At 39.2% G+C, this 23,819-nt stretch overlaps 1 protein-coding gene across 8 annotated transcripts; it reads right to left on the bottom strand.

The window, feature by feature from the left end:
• Positions 1-692: 692 nt before the first annotated feature.
• map3k7 (mitogen-activated protein kinase kinase kinase 7) lies at positions 693-23,520 on the bottom strand. 8 transcript variants are annotated; one of them, XR_008566872.1, is made up of 19 exons: positions 23,267-23,492; positions 22,754-22,872; positions 22,567-22,677; positions 20,113-20,178; positions 19,893-19,938; positions 17,130-17,268; positions 15,756-15,884; positions 14,344-14,468; positions 14,104-14,234; positions 13,680-13,761; positions 11,110-11,225; positions 10,873-11,020; positions 10,411-10,491; positions 6,768-6,835; positions 4,900-4,945; positions 4,285-4,346; positions 4,092-4,207; positions 2,484-2,933; positions 693-2,409 (listed from the first exon to the last, which is right to left on the bottom strand). XR_008566872.1 is itself a non-coding variant. In XM_054761207.1 (18 exons), exons 2-18 carry the CDS (start codon positions 22,844-22,846, stop codon positions 2,753-2,755), a joined length of 1,740 nt encoding a protein of 579 aa, XP_054617182.1. In that variant the 5' UTR covers positions 22,847-22,872; positions 23,379-23,520; the 3' UTR covers positions 693-2,752. The 8 variants fall into 8 exon arrangements, 7 of the variants coding, with proteins under 7 accessions (XP_054617182.1, XP_054617181.1, XP_054617180.1 ...); XM_054761207.1 differs by having other exon boundaries at positions 693-2,933; positions 23,379-23,520; XM_054761206.1 differs by having other exon boundaries at positions 693-2,933; positions 22,754-22,869; positions 23,379-23,501.
• Between the last annotated feature and the right edge of the window lie 299 nt (positions 23,521-23,819).

Here is a 23,819-nt window from a genome sequence, read left to right as displayed (position 1 = left end):
TCTGGCGTAGTGACACAGTGCCTCACGCCACTACCAAGACGTAACCAGCCCATTCCAAAACTGTACTGACTAGGAAACGAGAACAAGCATATGAACAAATACAAATAGACAACCAAATGATCTGTAACGTATAAGCTCACATTGCATGTTTAGTGTATGGTGAGTGTGAACGGTTGTTTGTCTATATGTGCCCTGCGATTGGCTGGCGACCAGTCCAGGGTGTACCCCACCCCTCGCCCGAAGTCAGCTGGGATAGGCTCCAGCATACCCGTGACCCTAATTAGGATAAGCGGCATAGAAGACGGATGGGTGGATCGTTGTCGATGGCGGCTCTCACAAACTCTGCCATGATTAGTAGTGGCTTTCTATGCTGCTATTGTTGACGGAAGTAGAGTTAGTTCCTATCTATGGGCTATGTGAAATCAATGCGCCCAGGAAAGAAGTTCCGGTAATGTTTAAAATGATCAAAATACGGCAAAATACCGTATTACATGTTATCGTGAATGTGCCCGTTACTGCATGCTCACAGCATGTATAGAAAACGTTGGTTTTATAGTCCAAATAGGTGTGTCCCATGACATGGTTAGCGCCCTCATGCTGTTTTTCTCTCTTTTAGAACGCACAGAAAAGAGAAAGACGTGTCCTCAGGATTGTGGGATGATGGGCAAAACAAAATTCCCAAAAAAGTGCAGTTTTCCTTGAACACAGGTGTCATTTATTATGTTAAAGTGCGGGGTCGGGAGGGGAGAAAAGCAACAAAAACAATTTAGACAATTGAGTTTATTCACGACGCCTTCGTCACCGTCAACTGAAGCCACACACTGAGTTGTTTACGTTGTTTGTGCATGTAAAGTGAAAATGTAGGAGACAAAAGATGCGTGACCATTCATCCCCGTGCATCAGCAACTCAAGTCTTAGCGATAAATGACTTCACCGGGTAAAGCAATGTGTAAAAATACTTCTGGGATATGAAAGCGATTACATCCAAGCCTCCTTTGGGTGCACAGCAAGAGGGAAGCATACATTATTCTTACCTGTGACATCCAATGTCCGTTACATTAATATGAATTAAATGTCACGTAAAACAAGTCAAGCACTTAAAATGCAGGCGACTTCTAAGGCAACATGTGAACTAAAACCAAACTACCGTATATCAGGTACAGGCTCGCTATTACTTCTCAGTGAGAATTTCCACACCCCGTAAAATACGTCCTAAAGAACAAAAAGGTCAACTACTGAATAGAAAAGAGAAAAACATTTACAAATCAAAACAACACTGGAGTCCAAATATGTTTTATGCGGAATCCACAGCTTCTCTAATTTGCAAGGAAAGCTTATTTTTGTGTTTTTGCGGTACAGATATAAGTCTTTCTAGAACAGGGGTGTCCAAATTGAGGCCTGCGGCACATTCTAAAAATATAATTTAACAAGAGAACTTAAATAATAATAAAAATGGAAAAATCAGCAGTAATTTTACCAGAATAAAGTCAAAATATTTACTTTTTTTTTTAGGAGTATAATGTAATTTTATGAGGAAAACTAACATTTTAGTAGCATGAAGTTTAAATATTAGAGAAATTGTTGTTTTTCCTAAGTTGTGATATACAACAACAAACAAAGTTGTAATTTTTGGAAAATCAGGTTGAGGAAAAAGTTATGTTATGGGAATAAAGTCCTAATTATGAAAATTATAACATTTACACAAAAAAAGTTAATTGTTGGAAAATAAAAAAAAAAACAGCTGTAATTTTTTAAGTTAAAATCAAAATATTAAGAGAAAAAAAAAGTTGTATTCTGATGAGGAAAAAAAGGTGCAGTTTTACAAGAATAAACTTGTAATATGAGATGAAATATTAAAGAAAAAATACGTTAGTTTTTAAAAAGTAATATTAGAAACAAACAAAATTGGGTTGGGGAAAAATGTATAATATGGGAGTAAAGTTACACTACAAGAAGAAAATGTACAAAATTTAAAAAAAAAAGAAATATTTACAAAAAAAAAAAAAAACAGCAAAAATGGGGGGAAAACAACGCAACAAGTGAAGTTGATACTGGCTTTTTCCTGAAATATATATAACGTCTTAGCATATCTACATGTGTTGCTTTACAAAATATCATCCTTTCATTTTTCACTGTGTGGCCCTGGTGGAAAAAGTTTGGCCACCCCTGTTCTAGAAGGACGATGCATCCAAACGGAGGACGTAAACACCTGGTGTCTGTCAGGGCCAAAGCTCAAATTGAGGGTGGGGGACATGGAAGATGAAATACTGTGATACAGGGGTGCATCTTCGGCCTAACGGCACCCCCCCCCCACATTCCCACGTTTGTTGCTGAACTGCTTGCTTTTTTCACACATTTGTGGACGATGGCCACAAAAAAAAAAAATGTTACCGAGTCCCCCAGAAGATGCTGAGGAATGAAAAAAAACAAAACATCAACTGGTCATCCAAGAGGCCCTGAGAGCAACATGTAGAAATACACACCAGCCTGCCGTCTCACACGGCCACCATAGAAGCGAAGCTCCGCTCTGAAAGCCAGCAGGCTCTGGGATGCAGTGATTGTTTGGTCTACAATCACAGAATACACTGTGAGGATGTGCAATATATGTACACAAGACACCTTCCTGTTGGACAGGGGCAAAGGGACCACAGTGTGCGACATGCAAGGCGTGTCAGCACTGGACTGGAAAGAAAGGGTGATGAGTTTGTGTGTATACTTGAGTGGATGTCGGATTGCAGGAGTTCACATGGCATCACAATGTCCCCTGTCTCTTCTGCTGCTGGACGCGGATCAGCTCCAGCTGTTTTTTGCACTTTTGGTAGTATGTGGACAGACTCTTGTTTTCTTCCAGTAGTTTTTTGTGCTCTTGCACCAGACGGGACGTGTTCTGCTGGTCCTTCTCATCTTGGTCCAATTCAGCAATGAGTTCCTTTCTGTACAGGTGGGTGATAAAACGCAGACCTGGGTCATTCATTTCCTCATTTAGAAATAGAATGTTTTCATAGGTAGAGTGTAGAAAACCTGGTTATTTAACGCCAGAGTGTCCAAAGTGCAGCCTGGGGGCAATTTGTTCGTTTTTTTTATTGGCCCGCGGACAATTTTAGAAATAAATTTAAACCCCCCCAAAAATGAAAGAGAAAAATCTTAAATGTTGATGTTAAATGATGAGTGGGACCTCAGTTTTGTTCTTAATAAAATCCAAAAGACAATTTTTCCAATACAATTAATCCCTTATAAACACCCTAAAATATTAACTAATTATACAGATTGGACGAAAACCCAATGTGGGACATACAGAAACAGATTTTCCTTCAACTACTTATGTATTCACTCTTCACGCTCTGTGATTGGCCAGTCACACACAGCGAGCGCCCCTCCCCACACAGACTTGCTGCAGGCTACAGTAAGAGAGGAGTCGTGCCTCGCTCACGTACGTGGTGCAATTGGCGAGACGGAGTTGAAAACTGGTCGTGTCGCGTTGGTCACTGTCTCCACTCTGGACAGTTTTTTTTTTTTTTTAGGTTTTCCCCTCAGCTCAGCTCGTATCTAAAGTTACTTGGGAAACTTGTTTTGTTCCGTACGCGGTGCCTTTGACAAGACAGAGCTGTAAACGGCTCGTCTTGTGTCGATCACCGAGTGTTTGTTTTTTTCCCTCTTGGCTGGTGATACAAAGCCAGTTGGAAAACTTTGCTCGTAGTGCTGAACGCGGTGCTTTGGGGAAAACTACAGTGAACAAAGCTGACAGATGATTTCCCTGTTTGCCATCACTGGATGTTTGCATGAATCACCGACTTCACACACATCATTAAAAAATAATTCAATAATAAAGTCTTACAGATCACTTACACACGTACACAGTACACATATAGCTGAATAATAAATAATAAATACAGCAACTTCTGATCAATCCATGTCAATTTCAGTCTTAAAATAATAATAACCACGCCCACTCCGAGTACAGATCATTTAAATGGGTGAACTGACAGATACAAATAGTGGTGTACTCGGTCATCCCTAGTAAATATGGCAAATCCAATTGTTTGAATCATCTAATCTATGATATCTTGTTAAAAAGTGTGACTTTGACTTACTTTCTCTGGATCAGCAGGGCGATCTCTGTCTGCACTTTCAGATATTCTTGAGCCATTTTGCAGTGCTGCTCAAAAACAGCCATGGACTCTTTTGAGTTGGGGAAAGGAGCGAGGGGCTACAAATAGAAGGCTGTTGTTTACCACGCGTGTAAAGTCCTGTAGCATTAGCAGGAGTGTGTATTAGCGTGCTTACCTGCAGCTGGTGATCAAGAGTGAGGTAAGCCATGGGAATGGAATTGTCTGAGCCGTTGGTGTCTGTGAAAGAGAACGTGTATGTTCAGCTATCACATCCGAAGGGATCAGCGTGTCCTTGCCTGGACTTTTTGATACTGAAGAAATGTAAATGGCTATTCTGACTTTAGAACAGATTTTCACAGCCTAAGCTATTATATACTTTGTAGTACGGTTGTACTTGCCAAGGTCCGTAGGTTGACCACAGCTAAAGCAATGGCAACCAAAGGCACTATTTCCCGCTGTGAAATTTGCTCTAACTTCTTTAATACTTGGGGTAGGCTTGTTTTATGTCCATCACTAATTTCTACCTGATTCCTTTACAAAAAACCAACGGGAATCTAGGAAAGTTCACCTGAACTGTCCAGTATCCAGGTATTTATTTCACAGTCCCACTGGTTGAATTTTTGGCTAAAAAGTTACTGAATTGATTTAAAGTCACTGAAGTTACTGTTTCGGATCGTATCGTTCTAAATGAACCAATATCGTCCTTGAATCGCGTCGGCAACAATGAATCGGGACACGAATCGAATCGTTATTAAAACTATGTGAAACATTTCAAAAGCAAAATGGATACCTTTGAGCTCATCGGGGGAGAAGTAACCTCTGCTGTTTCTGCATCCCTGCAAGAAGAAAACAAAATACATCACTAACGGCCGGAGCCGGCTGGCCCATCAGGCAAAATAGGCAACATTTATGCTTCGTGGTTGAATACGGCCTACTATAAGTAAAAAAAAAAAAAAAGGCATATTTCAGCAAATTTAGCATTTTCAAGCATAAAAATGACTAGATGAACTAAAATATACATAAGGCATTCATTCAGAAGATGCATTCAAAGCCATGTTGTGATATGTAGTATTCTACACTGGTCACTAGGTGTCAGTCATGTTAAATTGATGCCACCACAGGAAGCACTGTACAGAATGGGAAGTAAAATAACTCTACCAATGCTAACATGTGAGTCTACATTATGTCTTATTTTCTCTTACTATGTGGAGTATATATTGGGTAATAGTGTAAAGGTGAATATAGGGGTGTTATTTCATGCCTAGAGGGCTCTAATAATGTTTAATCATGTATTTAGAAGGTCATAAACAGGTTTTCTATGCTCTATGAAAATGAAAATATGAAAACATTCCATTTACACACCAGGATTCCTACTTTGTGGAAATTTACACACAATCTGGAACCAATTCTTACATATTTTTTTTTTAAATGTGCACAGTCACACCTCGGTCTTCGTATGCCCCGGTTTCCATTTTCGTCTAAAATTTTAGCCAGAATGTTGCCTCTGTTATCATATAATATTGCACATAAAAAACGTGTCCGTTTACCCTGTGCTGTGCGGTTCTGCGAAATCAAATGTCACTGATTCACCGTCTGTGCATTTTTTTAATGTGTGAGTGTGACTGCTAATAACCCGCCATGAGGCCAAAGAAAATTGCAAGTGGCAGCAATTTGATAAAGAAGGTGAGAAACACTACTGAATTCACGCCAGGATGTACTGGAAACCCGCACCAACAGTAACTTCCATCTGTTCCTCATTTGTATTTATTTCACATTATTTTCTGCGTGTAAAACTCTAACTGTTCATAATTTTGGGTGTCTGGAAGCTATCGATTACATTTACATTATTTCCTATTTGAAAAATGTTATTTTTCGTACAATTTGGTTTTCGTCAAAACTTTTGGATGAATTAATAACTAAAACTGACACACCACTGCAGGTAGGGACCACTATGTCAGATCAACACGAATACCACCTTAGTGTTTTGCTATGACTTTTTTCTTGAATTCAACAAGTCTCTGCTTTTTTTTTTTTTTTTTTTTAAATCTTGGCTGCAAATAAGCCAAAAATCTCACCTTCATCAAAATGTGTGCACTTGGAATTTTCTTTGGCTCCATTTTGTCTTAATTTGATAGAGTTGAGGTAAGAAACACTATTGAATTCAAGAAATAACTCATAGCAAAACAGGAAGGTGGTGTCTGTGTTGATCTTTCTGCCACATTGTGTCTTTGGCAACAATCACATGGTCATTTATTTTCATATTTATATGTATTTTATATGTAATTTCCAATTTTTTTCTGTTTTTAATTGTAAAACTATAAAAAAAAATGTGTTTTTGTCTTTTTGGAACTGATTAATTGCATTTGCATTACTTCTTATGGGAAAAATGGATTTGGTTAGAGCACGTTTTGGTGAGAGTTGGGCCTTCTAAAACAAATTCATGACTCTAGCCAAGGTTCCACTCTGCTAATAAGTCCAATCTTGTCAATAGAACCATCTGGTGTTAAACTGAATTGAGCAATTTTAGCATCTTTAGTGACAACCAATCCAAATCTACCAACGGAAGCCGGCAAGATCCCTGCCTTTCATTTAGGAGGGGAAACACAGAAAATCATGAGTACATATAAAGCTTCACAGACTACTGACTGTTTGGCTTACCTGGGTGGACTCTGTGCCAATGCCTGGCAAATCCTGTACGGAGCGACGTCTCTGAGGCTCGCATGTGGCTATGAGCGGGGTGGAAAAACAGGGAAGGTACAGACAAATTAGTGAACATTTTGGAAAATCTGGGAGTGGTGTTTGTGGGTCACCCATGTTTTTTTCCCCCCCACACGAGGAACACAGACCCTGAAACAGCAGCTTACTTAACCCTCTAATGTTGACCTGTCTGTATGAAATCCATGTCAGAAATGTGCATACACTCACGGGCTCATCATGGACATAAAAGTCATAATAAGCTGGACGCAATTGCACGTATTGTGGGTACAACTTATTTGGATGTGTCATCATGTTACAGATGTCTGGAAGAAGACCCTAACCACATATGCTCAAGCCTTACCTCCTTCATAAACGGAGCTACAGCAGCTCGCAGTGACAGGAAGTGTCTCTCCTGAGGCTCATCAGTCCCACCAGGCGGAGGCAGGCTCCCATTGACACCCCCACCCCCTCATAGATGAAGGTTGACGAAACTTTTGAAACATCTAAAACATTCTACGCTATGTATGTAGAGTGGGAAAAACACTTTCGTATGATTCAAATTGAAGCCCAAGGGTGAAAAGTTGCTTTACAATGTGTGTCTATCTATTTAGGGCTGCTTCCACACCCACGCGCACACACACACCCACGAATGGCAGGGTCTGATATTCTTACAGAGATATTTGGTGTAGAGATGCAACAATTAATGGGCGCCACACACGGGAGGCAACATCACCTCGACGCCATTCATTTACAATGGAACCTGCGCGATAGGGCGATTATCGCGTGTCACCATCCAGCCAAGCGACACGCTAAAGTTTGTGCTCGTGCGTGTCATGCGACGCGATCCTAGAAAGCTTTCATCGCTGTCGCCCAGAGGAGGACCAATCAGCGGAAGTTTTATTGATCGACCAATGAGCGGCCAGGATGCTAATCAGTACGCTATACTTCCAGTGTCAGATTTCCCGGAGCTATTTGATGTTTCTAAAAAATAATAATATAGCGATATAAAGAAATAAAGCAGCAGCTTGGGAACTCGTTGGCGCCAGAGTAAACATATCGGTTAAGTTTACATTAATTTACACGGACATTTATGTAAGTTTATCTTCAATACCAGCAAGATCCGACACTAGCAAGAGTCCTCGATCAGCTGATAAACAGCCTATTTCAGTTGATTTGTAGTTTTCAATAAATTACTTTACAAAGTGCTTTTTGTCTCACTCTTCCTTCTTTCTTTTGCATATTGTAGCTCTACTTAAAACCTCATTAAGATCCAAATGTGCAAAATGCAAATTCTAGCAATTGTTCAACTGGTCTTAAGGTTTTGATCAGGTCTGTATATACTGGGGCGGGCTCATCTCGCTGGTATGGTGTCCATAAGGGACGAGGTTGAATGACTCTTCTCTGAAATGCAGATTATCGACGTAAGATAATACATTTTCTTACATTTTGGAGCCATAAAAAGACTCAGTTGCAGTGCAGTTAATTGGTTCCAGACACGACTGTGATAAGTGAATTTCCACAAATAGGATTCCTTATTTATAAATGGAATATTTTTGTAGTTAGAAGCATAGAAAACCTGTGCACGACCTTCTAAATACGCTTTTTAACATTATTAGAGCCCTCTAGTCATTAAATAACACCCCTATAGTCACTTTTACACTCAGATTACCCAATATAGTGGACATAACAGAAATAAGACTGAAATATGCCATAATATCAGCACACACGCAGCATTGGGAAAGTTCATTGTTGTTCCTTTTTGGCTCCAGGTTTCTGTACAGTGCTTGCTACTGTATCATCAGTGTAACAATACTGACAACTAGTGATCAGTGTAGCATACTACATACTGTAGCAACACAACATCTTTCAATGCATCTTCCGACTGCCTTATATTATTTTATTTAGCCATTTATATGCTTGAAAAATACAAAAAATTTGCGTAAATCGTTTTATTTTTTACTAATAATAGGCCATATTCAACCATGAAACCGCAATGATTAATATATTTTTGAAAAACCGTGATAGAGTGGACCTGCAAAATGTCGAGAGACGACAGTAACTGTAACCTCCGAGGCAGACATTTATTTATTTAAAGATAAGCCTATCTTCAGTTTAGATGACTTCAATGGCTTCCATTCCTTTTAGTCTGTGTGCAGTACTTAACAAAATAAAAGCTTGTTTCCATTTGAGTACCATTTTGTTTGCTTTACCATCCCAACAGAAGCATCATTCACTCCATGTAAGTGGTTTCTGCCATCTTACACGTTTGCTGTCTACTAAGAGCTTACGACTTCCATTCTGCGCAAAGTCACTGCCCTTTTCAAAGTTCATGAACAACAGGGAAAAGAAGGTATGGGGGTTTATTGGCCAACATTTTTCGGCAGTCTATATAAAAGCAAGAACAAGGGGAAATGCAAAGCACTCCAGCTACCCATGATCTGCTCCAGCCAAGCCAGTCAGATGACAGGAAGGACAGGCAATGAGTTAGATGCTACATCAAGGAGACGTCCTCTTTTCAGACAAAGTGTTGTTTCAACTATGCCCAGAAAAATTAAGGTTATACAGTGGAACCTCGGTTTTCGTAGGATTCGATTTTCGTACGTCCAAACAGTGCCCAAACAAGCATTCATGCGTGGGTGACTCAGTCTGTGTCCAGAATGGATAATGGTTCTTTTAGAGATGGGACACTATAGACAGATTCCTCCTTTAATTTCATGTTTGTGTGTGGTTTGATTGGTCATACTAAGCACACAGAACCATTAACAACTCTGTTTTCATCTCTCTTCTTCCTCCTAATAAGCAATGTGCATATTTCTGAGTGTTTTGTGTGTTTTTTTTGTCATCACGGCAGCAAAATAAGCCACCATGAAGCCAAAGAAAGTTGCAAGTGCCAGAACTTTAAGCAGCAAATTATGAAGGTCGTGTTTGTTACCATTACAACAGGATTGAAATGTAAAGGTAGGACTCTTTAACACAAGTTGCAGGGGGAATGGTTTAAGAGAGACACATAACAGAGAGTGAGGCGGGCCAGTGTGTGTAATGATGGACGTACCTGCTGCTAAAGTTGACAATAAAGTTCAAGTGAGCAAGTATACAGTTCTAACCCTCTACTCTTTAAAATAAATCAAACTAAATAATAACATTTTATGAAAATATGATTTATTTATTAAAAACTATAGTCATGCTCTATAAAATGTGTATTTTGCAAACACCTGGACTGTAAATGGTGAATAAAGCCTATACTTACATTACTTCCTATGGAAAAACTTGCATCGGTTTTCGTACGTTTTGGTTTTTGTTGGACCTTGTGGAACGGATGAATGATGAAAACCGAGGTTCCATTGTGTATTGGATGGGAGGTAAGAAGGTTCTGATTCTAACTAGTGTTCCGTTTGAAAAACACGAGGCTCCTCTCTGTGTGTAACTCCAGGACAAGCTCACCAAGATCCTCTTTTGGCATGAAAGAACTTCTTAAACAAATCCTGCCGCGGTTATCTCTTGGAGTGATACACAGAAGAGGGTTGCGTAAGGACAAGGCAAGCCAAGATCTCGACCAAAACAAACTCATCCATGTCAGCAGGCCGCCCCGTTAGTCCAGTGATACCTGTGACGACGATCTTGGGAACATCCAGAATGGTGCCAAATGACGCTGTTTTACGATGGCCTCGTTTATACTGGGGACGTGCTGCAAAAACACATACACATGCATACAGCTGCATACACAAAGAGCGTGCAGACTATGATAGACTTCAAGCCAACAACTGCACGGGAAAGGCAGGCCAGACACACGTATGCAGGGGTTATTTAGTGCCAGGGCAGCATGCGCTCCATTCGCTCAGGATCATGCAGTGGTAACGTGTAGATGACTGGCCAGCACTACACTACATCTCTACTAGAACAGCCATGCAGAATGCAGACAACTACACAGCTCAAATAGGTCTGGCATTGCGGGTCATACAAGATTTAAAAACAGTGTACGTGAGCACCCAACATGGTAATAACTCAAGCCTAACCTCAATCACCATAAAATACAAATATTTTACAGGTAAATTATGCCTGCCATTACCTGCTGGTGTAAATCCTATGTTGGGCTCCAGCTCTGAAAGGTCAGCACTCATTCGTTTGCTGTCCGAGGATGTCAGGCCTTGTGGTCGAGCAGACAGACTCTCAAAACTGCCTCCTCTTGAAAGAGGCAGAGTTCTCAACGGGTCTACCTGAAAGATCACATAAAGAGTCACGTCAACTATACCTGGAGTACCCAGATGTATTTATTTACAGACAAACAAAGACAAATATGCTTTGCCTTTGGCTTGAAGTGAGGCGCAAACTGTGGTGTGATCTTAATCGTGTCACTGCTCCCCTGTGAGTCACTGTGCTCAATGTTTGCATCACTTTTGTTGCTGGTGTCCACATACGAGGCTGTTCCAAAGAAAAGACATCATTAACGTTACATTAACAGTTTTTCCAAAAAAAAGTGCAGCGTTTGCTAACATACTGAAAATAATATGCAGAGAATAGATGACGCTGCCACCTGTATGTTTCACCTATGGTGTGGCGTTTTTGCACCAAATATACTTTTTGGAATAAAGTAATCCCCCGTTGATTGCAGTTAATTGGTTCCAGACCCGACCGTGATAAGTGAATTTCCACAAAGTAAGATTCCTTATTTATACATGGAATATTTTCGTAGTTAGAACATAACACTTGTTTACGACCTTCTAAATAACATTATTAGAGCCCTTTAGACATGAAGTAACACCCCTATAGTCACCTTTTATACCCATATTAGCAAATATAGTAGACATAAGAGTAGATAAGCAATTTAAGACATGAATAAGACTGTTTCAGCTCTCGAGGATTATATTTATATTGCAGTTCTTTTAGCCATTTTTATGTTTGAAAATGCAAAAAAAGGAAAATTACCTTAAATATGCATTTTTCTTTTTACTAATAATAGGCCGTAGTTAACCACAAAACAGCAATGATATATTAATTAATATACAGTAGTACCTCGCATAACGTAAACCTCTTTTTACGTCAATTCCACAGAACGTAAAGAATTTGTGTAAAGTTTTTCCTTCGTATTACGTAAGAAATTCCATTTAACGTAAATTAATGCCTTACAAATTACACTAACAGTGCATCAAACCATGGGCATTGAAAAATAACAGTTGGATAACAAAAACACATAAAATAAATCACACAGAAATCGAGATTAAAGAAATAAAAACGTAACAGAAATGTGACAAATAAATTAATTAATTAAAAGAAATTTAAATAAAGATAATAATAATAATAAAAGTAAGTTACACCAGGGGACATGAACAATGAAAATTAAATTAAATTAAGGATATTGAAGTGGCAGCACAGATTTATAGTCTTGATAGCTTTCTTGTTATTAGCAGAGGATATGGATTTGAAGTACAGTAAGTAAGTAAGTAAGTTTTTTTTTTTTTAAGTTGGTGCAAGTTCAGACTAACAGAGTACTGTACACTTGGTGATGCCTTTCAGTTCTATTCATTTACAGTAATCTTATTTATTACCTTATTTTATATTGGAATGTTACTCTACTATGTTTATGCTAACGTTTTCTTATATTTTCCCACCATATTTGTGGACTTTGAATATTTTGAAGGGCCAAAGGGGTGACTTTGGGAAGATCTCGGAACGGATTAGGCTATTTAGATGTATTTTACGCTTCGTATAACATAAAAACCCTATAACATAAATGTTCTCCAAACGGATTATTTACGTTGTAGGGGCGTCTACTGTAGTGAAGCCGCAAAAATGAACCGCGATGTGGCGAGGGATGACTGTAGTGGCCAAAAAGTTGAACCTTTTCAGTCCATCATATATTTCTGGGAAACCTGGTTAATAAAACAGTAATTAGAATGAGGTAACAACATACTACTATGACATTGAGTATTGTCCCGGATGTAAAAATGGTTCAATTCAATTTTGTACTCAATCTTCCAAATTAAAAAGAATTCCGAAACCCCACTGGATTTAGTAGTACAGTCGTCCCTCACCATTTCACGCTTCGACTTTCGCAGCTTCACTCTATCACGGTTTTTCCAAATATATTAATTTTAAAAATCATATTGCTGTTCCTTGTTTTGTGGTTGACGACGGCCTATTATTAGTAGAGAAATGTGCATATTTAAGCCAATTGAATGCAAAATGAACTGAATGAAGTGAAATAGAAGGCATTCAGAAGAGAAAGGCCTGGGTATGCGTAACAAACGTAGCAACATCATTCGTGAACAAGTTACAGTGTTTACAGATTAGTGGTTGTGTATCAGAACTCTGTGTGTGTGTGTGTGATCATAATGTACAAGTACGTAAGCATTATTACTATATAAGAGTGTAGTAAGTGTATCAAATGAAATGGTTAGGGGTATGTGTGTCAGTGTTGCTAGGTCTCACGAGAGAAACAAGCGACGAGTTCTCTAAAAAAACAAGCTCAAAACAGGGAAGTTGGAACTTCACAGAAAAAAACGGACCAAAACTGCTTATAATAAAACAGACCTGGCAACACTGATGCATGTGTGTCTGTATTACTGTATGTCTTATTTATGTCTTTATTTTCTTGTATTATGTCTAATTATTTGGTTATATGAGTGTAAAGGTGACTATAGAGTTGTTATTTCATGTCTAGAGGGCTCTAATGTTAAAAACCATAGTTAGAAGGTCATAATCAGGGTTTTCTATGCTCGAACTACCAAAATATTCAATTTATAAATAAGCAACCCTACTTCGCAGAAATTCACTTATCACGGTCAGGTCTGGAACCAATTAACCATGATACATGTGGGACGACTGTACACGCAAACAGTGCTGGTGTACTACCAATTTTGAAGGTGACTCAAGTACCTGTACTAGTTGCAGAGCTGCTCTGTCCGTCGTCTGAATACTGGTACGGACATTGCAGGGGTTCTTCAGATCCTGGAAAGTACTGCAAGCAGACATAAGGAAAGGGTAAGCCATGCTGGATCTGAAGGATAACCGTTTTATTTCTGTGTTTATTTTTCTTCTGAAGCGTCATCTTCTCATCATTTCAATGACCAAAGCAGCAGCTTTACCAATATACTTCAGTATTAGGACTCGGCGCTGACTTTCGTCAACTCAGCATGGCAGCATGTGTGTAACGTGGAGACATGCTTGTTTAAATAAAATTAGCCTGTGTTGGTTGAGCTATGAGTATGCACCAAATTGTACCAGCACTGGCAGTTAAGAGTTGTAAATTCATTTGTAAATTCATGCATGAAAATAATTTCATTGGAATCGTCCAGATTACCCTCATCAGATGAGTCATGATCTTCACAATCTCCTCCATGGAAGGCCTCTGAGACGGGTCTTTCGACCAGCAGCGGGTCATCAGACTTTCAATTGGCTTGGGTAAATTTGTGATTAAAGGTGGTCTTGTGCCTGGAAAAATAAGCATTCCCGTTTATCAAGCTGTGCATTCATGCACTATACAGGGAGTGTCGCAAAGATGCTCACTGGTCAGGCTTGGGCCTCCACCCCTCTCACTCACCATTGTGCACTGCCCACATAATACGAAAAGCCGGTCCTCCAATCTCATCAAAGGGCTTCCTGCGTGTGATCACCTCCCAGAGAATTATCCCCCAGCTGAATACGTCACATTTCTCGCTGTAATTGCTACCTGGAAGACAAAGGAATATGGTGCCATGAAAATCTTTTCATTTAAAAAAAAGAAAAGGGTTCTAATAACATTGCGCTGTGATCCATTGCTCCAGTATTGGTGCAAAATTAAAGTATCATTTGAGTACAAACCTTTAAGTTGTTGCGCTGATCTTTTTTTTTTTTAATTTTCATAATGACGCTTTCAGGGTAACGTCAAAAGGTCATGTTCTCAGGTTTTCCCCTCAAGATTCAATTCAGATGAACAGACCATTTAAAGGCTCAGATAGTCTGGCAGTAATTTGCTTATAAGAGGGTGAAACCAGTACTTATATATTTATAATACAGTATGTAAACAATTTGATAATATTCTAACTTGATGACATACTCAATTTGGGGCTCCTTGTGAATAACTACCTTATTGTGGTGGATGGGTTTGAGTGCCCAAGTGATCCAGGGAGATCCAGGGTCTCCCATGCAAACAGGTCCTAGGTGATGGCCAGATAATGAGTGATTCGGAAGACCTTATGCAGGGCAGGGGATTGCGGGAGAGCGCCTGATGCTCGGGCTTTTGCCTGTGGGGCCCAGCCCCAACAATCCACGTATTTGTGGACTTGGAAAAAGGCGTTCAACCATGTCCCTTGAGGTGTCCTGGGGTGTGCTATGAGAGTGCATGGCCTGCATGCATGTAAGTTTGTAAGTGCAACCAAGGCAATGAGGGTTTCTTGCCTCAGGTGGAGGAGTTCAAGGATCTTGTTCAAGAAGGCGGGAAGGCTGGAGCGTGAGACCGACAGGCGAATCTGATCACTGTACCAGACCGTCATGGTGAAGAGAGAGCTGACCCAGAAGGCAGAGCGGTCGGTCTATGTTCCCACCCTCACCTACGGTCATGAGCTTTGCGTCGTGACCAAAACAATGAGATCGTGGATAGAATCGGCCGAAAAAAAACTTTCCTCCAAAGGATGACTGGCAAGTCTGGCACCCTAAAACATAGGGTGAGGAACTTGGTCATCTGAGAGGAGCTCAGCATAGAGACACCGCTCCTTTACATAAAGAGGAGCCAGTTGAGGTGACTCAAGCATCTAGTCCAGATGCCTCCTAGACACCTCACCAAGGGAGCTGTCTAGGAGAACACAGGAGGGATTATGTCTCACAGCTGACCTGGGAACACCTTGGTGTCCTCCCAGTGGAACTGGAAGAAGTAGGCGGAAGAGACTGATGCAACCGAGACCCGAACCCAGATAAGTGGAAGAAAATGGATGGATTTTATGTTTAACTACATCTCCAAAAAGCCTAATAAAATACTTGCCTTCAAATACCTCTGGGGCCATCCATGCTGCACTTCCTTTGTTGTTTGTCATATGAGTCTGAATGTCACATGCCGTTCCAAAGTCGCATATCTTCAGCACAGTGCCGCCAGCCACAAGCAGCAAACTAGAATTGAAGCATAAGAATGTGTTAAAAATGACAAAAATACACATTATTACAATGTTTTCAACATTTATGCATGAAATTATGCTGTAGGAAAATGCTAGTTTGTGTTTGTTTCTATATCTACGTTTGAAAAACACAACCAAACTGTTTTCATTTGCGTTATATGAGTGGAGTGAGTCGAGTTGCAGTTTGAGGTAAATCCAGGGTGCTCGGGCTTCATTTCAACTTCAAACTATATGCAGGATGGATACACAATTGCGGTCAGACATTTACATATCGGGTACATATGTAATACCAACTTGGGGCCTTGAATGATTTATGGGAATTCAAACCATTCTTTTTTGAGCATGGAACGGTATGCCAGAGTCACGGTGTACGAAAACAGCGGCAAAATCTAGCAAAAATGTTCGTCGAAAACATAATCATACAAAAACTAAGGCGTATGAAAACCGAGGTTTGACTGTAGAAGGGTATGTGGTGGGGCACTTTCATAAATTTTGTGCATTGAAAATGCTAAATGCAACCCAATGTACGTCAATATTTGCTAAGCTATCTGAATAAAGACATTTTAACATTGTGTTTTCTGTGACAAAGCAAAAACGAATTAGCGTAACAGCTAATATTAATATTCATTCTCAATAATATTACATTAATTGTATTTTTAAGTTACTTTGACACCCGAATTTTGTCCCGGCAATGGTACACGTGCCAATGAGAAAATTGGTGATAAACAAGTGTGCGGGGCTGCGTGCCGGTGTGCAAAGAAAATGCACAAAACAATGCGGGCAGTCCGTATCAAAGTCAGTTGATTTGTCTCCTTGCATGCAAGTTGTATTAAATTACATCCGTCATTATTCTCAAAGCACTTGTCTCGTCTCTTATCTGTTATCTATCTAGCGGCAGATTTTGAGCACCAAATTGGCTAAAAATGGCTTATTGGGCCCAATTTGCACATCTTCACTTGGGCGGGTATTAAGTTTTGTTGCCAGCCGTTTAGACATTAATGGCTATGTGTTGAGTTATTCTAAGGGGACAGTAAATGTACGCTATTATACAGTACAAGCTGTACACTCGTGTCTCCAATGGTGTCCCATGAAAGCATATAACAAAATAATTCCTGAAATGTGAGGGGTGTTCTCACTTTTGTGAGGTACTGTGTGTATTAATGATCAGATTCTTTATTTTTCGTCTACAACAATTGAAAAGTATACATGTACTACACAAGTAAGGTGACAAAGAGCATACTTTGGTGGCTTAAGGTCCCTGTGGATGAGAGCCTTTGGTTTCATGCCATGGAGGTAGGCCACACCCTGGGAACACTGTAAACACCAGCTCATGGCATGGGAAGCAGTGTAGCAGGGGAGGGGTTCAGCACCATGCAGCACTACAAACAAGAGAGCGTAGTCACAACAACAGCAATGACAACATTCGAAAATCTCACATGCATAGAGGTCTGCCAATATACATCTCATTAACGGTAGTTCTTTGGTTCAATCAAGGAGAACAATGCAAGTGTACTCCTGTAAGTGATTTCATTGGCTTAACCCAGGGGTGGTCACCAAATATTTCCAACGAGGGCCGCACACAGAAAAATGAAAGGATGTGAGGGACCACTCGGATAATAATCAAGATACTAAAACCAACCCAAAGTAGGTCAATATATGCCAGTGCTTCTCAAATAGTGGGGCAGGGCGGGTGTGGTGAACTGTCAAGGGGGCGTGAGAGGCAGGGAGTACTTTCAATGTTACTGCAGACCTGTCAACATGTACACATTTATTGTACTCAACATGCAATGTGACTCTTGAATACGCTTGGATGCGTCACAGCTCTCAATGTTGTTGCATTTTCCTGGTTTCAGTTTCGAGTTCAGTCTGTACAGTACAGATAAATAAATAGATATGATCAGTTTCTCAAGAGTATTCCAAATTGGGGGGGCGTGAAAACATTTCTGTCCTTTAGGAGGGGGCATTACAGAAAATAATTGAGAACCACTGATATACTCTATGCTAAGACATCTGAAGAAAACATCTTTTATAGCTACCGTCAGTCAGTGCTTCTCAAATAGCGAGTCGCACCCCACTGGGGAGGCAGAGCGGGGTGTTTCAGGTTACCGGGACTTTGAAGCACTATTAAACTCATCCTACAGAAGTATAGCACGTCAAATATGGCATAACATAAAGGAAATGCATTAAAACAAATGTACTTGCTCAATGTCACGATACTCTCAGCTCACGAGACGAGACGATATTTTAACATTACTCAAAGACAAAAATGACAAAATATAGCACTGGACAAACATTTTTAAATGTTTTATAACTTTGCATGCATGACCTACTGTAAGTGTGATTTTTTTACTGTTAAACTTTTTTTCACAAATTGAAACAAAAAACTAAAAATGATAAAATGTTTCTACAAATCATTCCTGCTGATGTGTAGTTATATAAAGACAGCAGATTAGCTTTGTTTACGCTACAAGAAATAGAGTTCCCATGATGATAGAGTGAAGAGGCAAGGAGTAGATCCGAATTAGACCCTACTATCACGTTTTGATCTGACAAATCTTAAGTACGTTTTATCAACTGTAGGATTACTACAACTTCTGCTTGGACATTAACACAGCACAACTGTTGAACGTCGTCGCAAGGATTACAGTGTGCGTAAAGCCCTTAATGTGCAGTTCCAAAACCACACTGCCACTTCCATATTACATGTATTATCATTCAGTAGCAACGCCATAGTTCATAGTCTGAGACTTCTGGCTGACTCTTCCCGTGAGATAGCTTTTCTCTAAATGAGAAACATCGCCACATTTTAATCTTGTGAGATCTCAACAGCAAAACATATCATATAAAACATATTTTCAGGCATACATTTTCTAATGTGTTAAAAAATTTCTGTCACCTACGGGGCGTGAAAAAAAATTATTTAGAAGCACTGCTGCAGGTGACAAAGCAAATAGTTACTTGTGTAAAATGCAATAGTACTATATACTATAATATCTAATCAGAATCAGGTATCCTGCAAGGTTCACACAATACGGGGAATTTGTTCTGGTGGGTTGGTGCAACAGTAAAAAAGTAAGTTTAAAAAAAGTAAATACAAAGTATAAGATACAAACACAAACATAAAAACTATAAAATTGATAGTGTATCAGTGCAAAACAGAACCAGAAGATGTATTGATAGAGTTGAATAAAACCATAGAATTATAGCATTATTTACAGGAATATTGAGGGTGCAAATATATATGACATATTTCCAATTATACTGTACATGATTAGTGCAGGGTGCAATTTAAGTGTACAGCATGAGCAGTACCAGTGATGCACATTAATGAACATGTTAATGTAACATAGTTTATGGAGAGTTGGGGGCTATGAATGAATTCATTTAAATTTTCAGAATGTGCCGGGGGCCAATAAAAAAAATTAGCTGAAAAATGAGCCAAAATGGCCCCGATGCTGCACTTTAGACAACCCTGGCTTAACCTCTTAAAATGCGGGGATTTTTTTGGCTGTACAAATCCCTGGTTATTCATAGTAGAGTGTAGAAAACCTGTTTACGACATTTAAATACGCTTTTGAACAATATTAGAGCATCCCCCTATAGTCACCTTTGCACTCCTATTACTCACTATAGTAGACATAAGAGAAAATAAGACATAAGACTGAAGTCAGTCAAAAATGTTTTTTGTGAGAGAAATTTCGATTCAGAAGGAACTACACACCCCTGTAGCAACAACACTCAAAATGATAAAAACCCACATTATAAATTACATTTATTTTCCAAATGTACAACTTGTCAACTCATAGCCAATTTACTTTTACTAATTACATTAGGTGCGCTGAGCTATTTCAATTGTTTCTTTTTTGTTGGTTTATTGCTACTGCTGCCAGTTCATAAACGTTACAAATAAACAGAAAATCAAAATGGCTCCATTGTTAAAAATAAAATGAATAAAATGCACATCTTACTGTAAGTCCGTTACCAGTATTAAGCGTACACTCACCATTGTAGAGTGATCCACCCTCTGCATATTCCATCACAAGGCAGACCTAAAAAGTAAGGAAAATAATCCATTATTACACTGCCGTAAGTTATTATACGAGTTGCATGGTAGTTTAAGCAACACAATGCACAATTTATTACTTTTTAATTATCATTTTTTAATCACATTGCACCCATAGGTACATAAAACTATGTTATATAGAAAACAGTTGTTAACTTACTGGATTATTGCATGAGCCATACAGCTTCACAATATTAGGGTGATTTACCCGTGAAAGCTGGCGGAGCTGGAGGGAAAAAAAAAGGCATAAGTGAAAGGCACAATCATACAGGTGAGCATCTGAGGTACACAGTTATTATTTAGTGGTGTACATCTTTTTTGTGTGCAGTATTTAAGTCCACTCTGTATATCACACGTACAAAAGGCAGTACAGTTTTGACGTTCCGTGATTCGAAATTCCGTGTCACGCCATTTCGTGCCTACGTAAATAATTCATAAATAATAAAGTACAAAAGGAAAACGAGAACTTGTTACATGCGCGTGGCGGAAGAATACATAGACGAGTACTACATAGTTGCACAGAAGGGCATCACTAGCGCTGCAGCTATTAATCGGTGATTAATCAATTGTCCAATTAATCAACAACTATTTTGGCATTCAATTAATAGTTTTTGGATTTAAAGTTCGGTCCATAGAGGGCCTAGCCGATTACTCGGTTTATTGAAACAAGAAGATTCAGATTAATCGACAAACAAAATAATTAGTTACAGCCCGAGATGTCACTTTTGTTCTTTTTAGTTAACTTTTACACTTGATCCTCCATTATGTCTCAAAAGCATGTTGGAGACTCTTCTGGTGGCGGCACCTCTAAGAAAAGAAAAGTGAAAAGTGAGGCGAAATTATCCAAGGCACTAAAACGCTGCGACTATCATTAAGGATAAATATGGTAAGGATCTGCTCCTATGAAATGGACTGTGATAACTAGGCAGTGTAGTGGTCTCATTATTGTTACTTCCTCCTCTCAGTAAGCCTGTCTCTCCCTCCTTTCAACACCCATTCCAGGATGCAAGACATAAGGAAATAATGAGTTGTTCTCTATTTTAATACAGTTTCATTTATTCTTGTTATTGTGTTTGATGAATACTTGCACCCCTGCTTTTATGCCTGCTCGTCAGGGTTGAGCTCAACTTTGTGACCAACAACAACTCTTGTTGACTATTTAGCTTGATAGCTTCCTTCGTAGCGAGTGAATGATCGTAATTAAAGACTGACGGGAAGTGTTATCGCAGCTGGAACTAATAGTCGCGTTACAACAGTCACTTTTATTGCAAATGTGGATGCAAAATTGGAGAAGGTGTTTACTGAGGTGGGCTGTCTTCCCTCTGAACGAGTTGTATAAACACAGGAAATTATATACTACAAGCCGACCAATCACAGTCCGCAGCTCGAGGATTTTTTGGAGGCGCACGTCACGGGTGTCCAAAGTGCGGCTCGGGAGCCATTTGCGGCTCGCAGCAGTTTTGTTTTACTGGCCCTCAGCACATGATTAAAATATAACTTAACAAGAAAACTAAGAAAAAACAAAAAAATATGTAAAAATCAGCAGTAGTTTTACAAGAATAAAATGAAAATATGAAGGGGAAAAAAGGGGCACTTAACTAAAAAAGAAAAGATGTAATTTTACAAGAATAGCCTCGTAATATTATGAGGAACAATAACATCATTTTTAGGAGCATAAAGCTAAAATATTTTTAAAAGACGGGTTTATTTTAAGTCATAATATGACAAAACAACACAACAAATTCAGGTTGTAAATTTTGGAAAATTAGGTTGTGGAAAAGGTTATAATGTTACGAGAATAAAGTCAAAATATTATGGGAATAAAGCAATCATTACGAGAATTGGGGGGCAGCTGTAAGTTTACGAGAATAATGCCAAAATATTAAGAGAAAAAAAGTCGTATTCTAACAAGAAAGAAGGCAATTTTACGAGAATAAACTCTTAATATTACAAAAACAAATGTCATTTTAGCAGCATTGAGTTGAAATATTTTTTTTTAAGAATTTTTTTAAGTTGCAATATGAGAAACAAAAAAGGGTTGCAATTTTCTACAAAATTTGGTTTTGCAGGGAAAAATAATATAATATTATGGGAACAAATTCAAAATGTTATTGGAATAACGCATATTATGAAAAGAAAATGTATAAAGAAGAAGAAATATTTGAAAATGGTTTTAAAAAAACTGCAAAATGGGGGGGAAGCAAAGGGCAAAGTTCATACTAATAATAGGCATGTTGACCTCCACCACAAAGCTGAGTTTCCTTGAAATATATACAAGTATAACCTCTTAGCATATCTTGCATCCTTTCTATTTTCAGTATCTGGCCCTCGCTGAAAAAAGTTTGGACACACCTGCGTTACGTACAGAGACTAAACCCGAAACTGAAACCAGCGGCCAAAATGCGCACCTGGAGAGCAGCGAAGTTTTAGACTTCAACAACAGCCGCTGAACCTCACGTTAATACCTCCCCTCACAGTGTCGATCAAAAGTATTTATTTAAATGACTTCTGTATTGAATCCCATGATTGGATTGCACTAGTGTACATGTTGCAGCATACTCTCATCTGTGTCTATTGAAACAGAGACAAAACAGAGACCGAGTTGTGTGGGTACCTCAACAATAAAGGCTTTTCTCTCCGATTCACTTTCAATGGTCTTGATTGCAACATCTTTGCCTTTCCACTTGGCTTTGCAAACCACCCCAAACGCTCCTCTTCCCACCACCTGAAAGTAAAGAGTGTCAACAAAAGGGTGTTCGCTTATGAGGGGCAGTACTCAAGATATACAGTGTACAGCTTACCTCCTCCACCTCGATGTCCTCATAATTAATTTCCTCAAATGGATATCCAGGGGGCGTCTCCAGCATCTCGGTGGATGGTAAAGACAGCGACATTACTCGCTCACGTCAGCCACCAACTGCTAAAGAAAAAACATGCATGGAACAGGTCGTAAATTCGTAGTAGATACACTACAATAGCACTATTGTACGGTTAACATGCCATTGCCCAGGATCACGGCGACGTTCCTTAAGAAAGTACATAAAATAGAGACACATATGTGTTACATATATAATAGATAATGGGCAATATGCTAGTGATCGACAACATAAACTAGGAGGGCTAGCTGTAGCTGCTATAGAACTGCCAGTTATTTCAAAAGTACATTCCACAACACACGACCCACTATGCATGACCGTCATTGACTCATATCATATGATTACCTATAGTAAACACAAATAAACTGGGGCCTACAGTTCTTTAGCGGGCTATTAAGTGAGCTTTAGCTGGCTGGCCTGGATGCTAACGCCACATACCGGGGCTTTTTAGCTCACCAGCACCGGCTCTCGGGACGTGGAGATGTCTATAATTCATCAACAAAAACTCCATCAATAACGTCCTTGGAACAAAAATGTTTTTTCACTCTACCGTCGACAATCAGGCATAACTGGTCTAGCAGGATCCGTAAATGTATATTTGTATTCTTCGCAAGAACTCCATCAGGAAGTGAGTGCGCACTTCTATTTCGTCCCCAGCGCACGGAACAACAACAATTTCGCTCGAACTTTTAAGGGAAGCACGGCCAATTGATCAAAATAAATGAATTATTATTTCATAGTAATACTAATGACAATAATAACAACAACAAAAATGTCTGTTTTTTTCAGGTTACCAGCAAAATTCATTTTCCCAAAAAAATTTGGTTGTAAATGACGTCACAATGGACAATACTGTACTGCATATTTTTATATTGATTCGATACAAAGTAAACACAGGACCAACATTGCCGACACCGATATTAATATCGAATCCCTTCAAGATCGTTGAAATAGTTTGTGATTTTTGCTGCTCATAATTATAATCAGAATA

The sequence above is a fragment of the Dunckerocampus dactyliophorus genome, chromosome 19 (assembly GCF_027744805.1).
Source record: "Dunckerocampus dactyliophorus isolate RoL2022-P2 chromosome 19, RoL_Ddac_1.1, whole genome shotgun sequence".
In the NCBI taxonomy this organism is placed as follows: domain Eukaryota; kingdom Metazoa; phylum Chordata; class Actinopteri; order Syngnathiformes; family Syngnathidae; genus Dunckerocampus; species Dunckerocampus dactyliophorus.
Note: the sequence above shows the minus strand (reverse complement) of the source record. Positions and strands in the feature narration are given on the sequence as shown.

Coding starts and splice junctions, on each gene's coding strand:
- map3k7 (XM_054761207.1), bottom strand. CDS start 22,846: ATGTCGCTGTCTTTACCATCCACCGAGATGCTGGAGACGCCCCCTGGA. Junction 17,269..19,892: donor GGGTGGATCACTCTACAATG/GTGAGTGTACGC, acceptor TCTTGTTTGTAG/TGCTGCATGGTGCTGAACCC. Junction 10,492..10,872: donor CATAGGATTTACACCAGCAG/GTAATGGCAGGC, acceptor GTGTTTTTGCAG/CACGTCCCCAGTATAAACGA.